A 7,280-nucleotide genomic window follows, 5' to 3' on the forward strand; every position below is an offset into this window, starting at 1 on the left:
GCAAATAAGACTGAAACAAGAACACATTGTTGGGATTTCTGCAAGTTAGCTCTTAATCAAGTAAAACATGGTATATTAGGGCCTTTTAACACGTTTTTGACATTTAGCCTTATGCAGCTGACAGATAAATTAGTTGTCTTTTGTGATTGACTGGGAAAAAATTTATACTGTTCGTTAATAAGATGAAATAGTGTTATGTTTAATTTGTTACAGAAGAAAAAAGAAATAATTTAGGTAAATAAATCTTCAAGAAGGAATTGGTATAAAAGTAAGCCTGAATATAACTAAGTGGATTCTGAATGGTTGTTAAACTATTCCACTTAGTGGAGGCTGGCATTTTAATATTAATATTCAAGGAATTAAGAATTTATATTATTTGTTACTAGGAATAAACTTGAAGTTATTTAATATTTCATATCCCTTTCTTGCATAATCTATATGGCAAAAGCCAGCTAATATACTAGTTTAAAAAAAAAAAAGAAATTACTATTTGCTTGTTTGTCATTTGTGTAATAGTCACAATGTTGCTGTTGAAGGACCTTCATTCTGTATGAACACATTTCTACCTGAAATCCTGCCAGGTATGAGTCAAAGGGAGATTTTTGCGATTGGGCTGAATGAAGCCAGGAGTTGTGTACATCTGCAGTGCCAGGGGTCTTAGTGCATAGACAGTTGATACTGTCTTGGAAACAGATTTAATTACACATAGCCTGCTACTTTTAGTTTTGGCCATATCTTTTTACTGTATGCTAAGTGGAACGTAGTATGTCATCAATGTGTGTTTCTTTCTGAATGAAATAATTAGGGATATGAGTTTTATATGAGTAGTCAACACTGTTTTCTGTGAAGATTCTTACAGTGACACTAATTTGGTAATATGTATATTCAGTTACCTAGATTGTGAAAGGGAGTCCCTGATGTCAGGGGAATGCTAGATGCAAAATGAAAATAGCACTATGAACTTCCAGCCCTTTGAAAAGGTTTTCCTTAGGAACTGAGTAGCAAATAATAACTAACTATACCAATATTCTTATTACAAGATTATTCAGTATAGTGCTGATTATTTTCCAGTGTCTAAAAGATTCAAAATACATTTATTTACAAACTTCAATATAACTACTTATTTGGTAAAGATCTTTATCTAATTGTTTAAAACCTGATCATATTTAACATTAATTTTACTAATACATATAATTACATTATAAAATACTCAGTGTGATGCATTTTTAAAAATTTTTACTATTGGTGAAACAAATTACTACAGCTGGAAGCCAATATTATATAACTGGAAGAAAAAAATTAATGTGTCAGAGGAAGATAAATGTTTGAAATGGCTCTGTAAGGAATATATTTGAAATATAGGACATGTTTTTCACTTAGACCTAGTTTCACATCCAATAATAGACTGGTCGTATAGCAAGCATCTATGAAGATTAATACCCTACATCTGCTTTTGATACTTGATCTTAACAGCTCATGTTACATAATAAAATATGTTGCATTATAGCTTAGTTTGCTATATAAACATAATGCAAAAGTAAGTTAATTTTTAAATATTTAAAATAACAATAAGGAAATATAAAAATTAAGATTTAAATTAAAATTCTAATATGCTTAATTGCACTTACAGTGGGGTCTACAATTAGCTGTGTGATAAGCAACCACAAACATTAGAGACATTCCTAAGAACTAAAGATCAATATGAGAAGCTGAATTTTTCTGTTTCTTGAATTGGCATTTAAATACTTTCAGGGAAATGTATAACTCATTACAGTCAAATTGATTTAAGGGTAGCCAAGTTTTAAATCAGTAATTTAAAATAATAAAATATTTATTCTGTTCATACAGAAACTGATTATCAGTTTTAAACTGTATACATGCAGATAATATGGCATTTAAATGATACGAGAGTGACTTAAATGAGAGATCTGCAACAGATGCTTAGTGAAAGGCAGATATATAGAATCTGAAAATACAAGGGGACACTGATGGACAAGTCTTCTGAAAACACTGTGTGTGTTCCATTTTCTAGTAACTAGTTCCTTTGCTATGCAGTGTGAAAGGAGAAACAGACAACTAGCAGAGGCAATGGACAGTTGTCAGCAGAGTTGCTGATGTGGTCAGTGTTACAAAGGGATGAATTGTGAAAATGGGGAGAGAGCCTGAGCAGAAGAGAAACAACCAGTGTTTGAGGTACAGAATCTAGAAGATGTCTCTGCCTATTCCATAGAACCAATGAGACTGGAAAAGACTTCTGGAGATTACCTAGTCCAACCCAGCTGCTCAAAGCAGGATCAACTAGAGCAATTAGCTCAGGATCTTGTCTAGTTGGGTTTTTAATATCTCCAAGGTTGGAGACTGCTGGGATGAAAATCACAGCCTTGAGTTTAGGCTCTTTTTTACGCATGTAAGCGTTGAAAGTTGGCTTTTTGCAAAATATGCCTTGAGCTTTAAAAAACACAGAAGCAATCTTCAGAAGATCCTCTAGAGCTTGGAGGAACATCATACCTAGTGTATGGAGAAAATGAACAATATATGCTTTTTAAAAGTGCTGTTACTACTTAAGCTAATTTTGATAATGAATTAACTTTTTGCTTCCATTATAATGACTAAGTTTATTACAAATCAGAATGGGATGTACAGCTGCTGAAATGTTGCTTGCATTGTAATGTTTGGGGAGATACAATGACAACTGAGAGTATATTGATATGGGCAAAGGTAAAATTTATGTATATGTGTAGTATATATGGCAGTATAAAGAATCATGGACAGAGGGAATTAGCATGAGATTTTTCTCTCTTTCTAATAATATTAGGCTTCCATCAGTCTTGTCCAGTTCTATGAAATAGTATTTTAAGTATTGATCCCACTCTTAAAACCACTTCTGGGAGATTTCAAGCATAAATACAAAAGGACTTGAATAGGATCCATGAGTATGCTGATGGTTCTACCTGAGCCACACCACTGGTAGCGTAGAACTTCATCAGTCAGGATGTAGTTTTGTCCCATGTAGGTTTAACTTTCCTAAATGATGTTGCTTCCACTGCCCCCCTGACTATCACTTCCAAAATGATACTATTAGTTCCCCTCATGCTCTGCTTAAATTGATCTATTCCCAATTCAAATGCAATTTCAGTGGTTATTTTATTTTACCCTAAGTATTTCTCTCATTGGTATTTGCATCCTTCAAGTATTGATAGAATGTGATTTTGAAGAATATAATCAAAGCTTAACAAAACCGTACTACTGCTTTTTACATTTCACCCTTTGAATTCATCACCCAGTCCTTGACTGGTGATTTTCAACAATCCTTATAACAGTAACTGGAAATCAGCAAAACATTTAAAAACGTGGTTGAGTTTAGATGTGTGTAGGGTTACTGTTAATTAGATGAAGAAAAATCTTCCTTTGCATATCATAAGTTGTATCAGGGTACTTTTTCTGTCTCTTGGACAACTTTTTTTTTTTTGTTCTCTCAAAATATAGTACATGTAAACTGTAAGTTACTGATAGTTAGCAAGTAATTGATTTCTAATTAGATTTGGAATCTCGAAAACTTCTTGCAACCACTATAGAGGCTACTAGCATTCAAAAAACATAACCAAATTCAAGCTGAGTAAACCAGTCATGGCCTCTTTGTTTTGAACTTTTATTCAAGACTTCAATCACTTATGAATACAGAAAATACGTTACTGAGATGAATAACTTTCCATATCTATCACAAGACTAAAAATCTTCGTATCAGTATAGATATCTAATGAAAGTTCTGTACTGTGTTACTCTTATCAAGTATTTAAAACCTTGATCTGATGCTTTTGAAATCAGGGGAAATCTTGCATTGACTTTAATACCATTAATTCAATCCTCCTCTGCTTCTGAGGGTTGACTTTTCTAAGTGCTACTTAATGTAAAGAAATTTTATTCTGTCTTTTCTTAAAATGATTCCCAACTTTTCCATTTTGCAATTTTTTTCCTTGTTAGGAAAGAATTATAGAGCGCTTGAAGGAGCAAAGAGAGCGAGATGACAGAGAAAGACTTGAAGAAATTGAATCTTATAAAAAAGAAAACAAAGACCTGAAGGAGAAAGTTAATGCTTTACAAGCTGAACTGACAGAAAAAGAGGTCAGTCTTTTCAGTAAAATCTATGTTCTTCTATCTATGTCATTATGATGAAAGAAAGTGCATTAGGATTACTCTTGAATCATTTTACGTACTGAAATTCTGCCATTTTAGTGCTCAGCTTCTGAACTGCTATTGTCTTAAGCATTCTTTGTAGTCCTCACTTTTGTACATAAAATATTGCTTCAGGTTTTGCATAGTTGTGTGTCATTATCTCTATTTTTTCCTTTACATAAGCCTCCAGTAGGCTCGAATATTCCATTGTTGCTCCTGTTTTCATTTGTCAGTTAGAGCAACAGACTTCAAAGTAATTGTACCTCCAGAATATAATGTCAGCTTGTCTGTATTATGAACATTTCTATGTTGCTGTGCCTGCTCTTGTGGTTCCAATTGGTTGTATTCTCAAAACGGTGTCTTTTGCTATCAATGCTTATCTTTGTGTCAATTCTTTTTGGGGAAGGGGAGGGGGAACAGGATTTAAGTGATTACTAAGTTGGCAATAAGTTAGTGTCCTGGTGACTAGGAATTAACTTTTTACTCTTGGTCATTTTTCAGTCTAGTTTAATCGATCTCAAAGAACATGCATCTTCATTGGCATCAGCAGGTCTGAAAAGAGACTCCAAACTTAAGTCTTTAGAAATAGCCATAGAACAAAAGAAAGAAGAGTGTAGTAAGTTGGAAGCACAGTTGAAAAAGGTAAGTTTCATCTGAAAACAAACAACCAACAACAATCAGAAAAACAAAAATCAACATCCCCCACCCTCATTTTGAAAAGATGAGCTTATTTACTCTTCTGGAGTAAATCTAAAATCTTATGCTGTTTGCTGATGCTTGCATCAAATACTGCTAACTTTTTCTTAAGAGGCTTGTACCAAAGCCACTAGCAAGCCTCAGAAATTATCTTGAATACCTATATGAGGGAATTCTGAGAAGCTGCTACCAATAGGTGAACTGGGAGCAGGACATTGGAGGGAAAGTAGAAGGGCAGAATGAAATTATCAAACCAGCAATTTGTTTGTATATGAATTTATACTGCTATTAGAAGTAGACTGAAATTTTTGTACTATGGGAAAAAATTAAAGGCTTGTCCAAGAAATGCTCTACTTCCTAATCAAAAAAATTCTGCTTCCAAAATGGAAACTCTAGGTAGGTTTTATTTTGGCATTTTTTTGGCTTTCTTGGTGAACGCGTTTGCGATAATTAAGCAAAATAATGCATAGTTTATCTCAGCTAGCAATTCAGTATTACTATTCAGCAAGTAGTGGAAGCAAGCATTTAAAGGAAAACATACAAATCCTATATTTTATTACATGGTTTTATTTAAAATGATGCATTAAAGTAGTTTTTGCTTAAATGATTTGCAAATTTGTTGATGCTTTTTCTACCATACATTGTTTCTTTGACCTTTTTCTGTGTCATTTGGTAATGTCTGCTCTCATTGTTTGAACACCAATCTCATGACATATTTGATGGGTTTAGGCATTGTGTTTGCCTTCTGCAATTCATGACTAAGTGTATGTCAAACATGAATTTTTTTATATTGATATTTAATGTTTCATTTTCTAGAAGAGAATATTTATTTGTTCTATGAATGTTACTACCGTTAGGATAATATTCCGACACTCTCTTTACCCAGGTTGAGTAGTAACCTGCTCTGTGTTTAAGCAGTGTTTCAATAGCCTTACCTGTGAAGAAGGTATTGCAAAGTGTAAAGGATACTAGAGTGTAAACCTTATACTTATATTATTTTTTAATTCAGAAGAAATACCTGTGTTACAAGTTTAGTTGTGGAGAGGAAGGAAGGGAATCTTTTTCAATAAACATATACAAAAGCTTTTAATGGAAACACAACTGCTTTAAATGTTTGATAGCTTATAAATGCTATTGATATCAGAATGAAAATACCCAAAGAAGCTATTTCTCTGGAAGTTCTTTATTTTGTTTTCTTTTGTTAGAAAATGTGTTTCTTTACTTTGCACTTCACTACAAAATATACTTCATTACAATCTGAAATATCTTTTTTTTTTCATTTTAAAAACCAGTTAAAAATCCTAAAAGCACAGATCACTTAAAAAAAAAAAATTAAAATCCTCTTGAAGGACTTGAAATGCTAAGTCAGTCTTTTATGACTGTACATATAAACACATCATACGGTCATGGAAAAATAAGCACTTATAAAAGTCAGAGAGTGTCTGGGATGTCTTTCATATAAAAAGGGAGTATGTTCCCTGTGTATAAATATAAAGGATTATTAAATGAAAGTTGAAAACATAATAGTTTTATTATATTATAAATACAGCATAAAGCCCCAATGGAAATTCACCCAACATTTGTAGGAGACCAGGTATTTCCACAATAAAATGTAGTTACAACCTTCTTTGTGGGCATGTTTAGTTGAACAGAAACAGTGACTGTTAATGATAGTAGACTCCAAACAGTAATTTTCAATTCACATTTTCTCTAATAAAATACTTTATGTTCAAACCTGTAAATATCCTGTGTTAAAAGTAATTGGTCCCCAGAAATCTACCTTCACCATGTTTTCACTCCTTAGGAAACTAACTGAAACAGAAATCTGGGTTATTCTTGCATATGTCTGAGTTAGAGTAGGAGGGAACATCAGCATAGTTCAGAGTAAATTAACCTGCGTGTCCCATAAGTGTGCTTATGTATGAACATTAACCACTACGGAAGCTAGAAGGAATGGGCACAGTTTATATCTATTTTTCGAAAGTGACTCCAAAGGGCTGTCTGTTATTTTGAGACATTTGAATGCAGCTTACACATTATTCCTCTCTAAAAATATCATCGAGAAGGCACTTTTCATTATGGTATTGTACAATCATCATAGTTTAATGTTGATTTATATGTTTTAACAAATTATACTAATAAATATGAAGATAGTATTCTGTGCACATTTGCTAGGAGTTAGTTCTCCATGAGCACTAATGGTAAAAAGTACTATGCCTGAAAGAAAAACGTGTACAAGGGGCAAGTCCAAACAAAATCTGTAAATTTTTAAAGTTTTTCTTCCCTTGTTTCCTCTCCTTCCTGTTTTTGGAGAGAATAAGATTCATTTATTCATAATAAAGATGTTTTTGATTGGGTCTGATTAGATCCAAATATTTTTCATTATTAGTTAACTGGATTGTCTGCATTTC

General features: G+C 32.7%; 1 protein-coding gene across 1 annotated transcript in view; it reads left to right on the plus strand.

The window, feature by feature from the left end:
• Positions 1-7,280, plus strand: part of LOC104079012 (ERC protein 2) — a gene marked incomplete at both ends in the record, with an annotated part of 47,761 nt that overhangs the window by 32,537 nt on the left and 7,944 nt on the right. Inside the window, 2 exons of the mRNA XM_009580879.1 lie at positions 3,982-4,122; positions 4,675-4,815. Coding sequence (XP_009579174.1) covers positions 3,982-4,122; positions 4,675-4,815 — 282 coding nt within the window. The remainder of the gene's footprint in view (positions 1-3,981; positions 4,123-4,674; positions 4,816-7,280) is intronic.

The sequence above is a fragment of the Fulmarus glacialis genome, unplaced genomic scaffold, assembly GCF_000690835.1.
Source record: "Fulmarus glacialis isolate BGI_N327 unplaced genomic scaffold, ASM69083v1 scaffold42246, whole genome shotgun sequence".
Lineage (NCBI taxonomy): Eukaryota > Metazoa > Chordata > Aves > Procellariiformes > Procellariidae > Fulmarus > Fulmarus glacialis.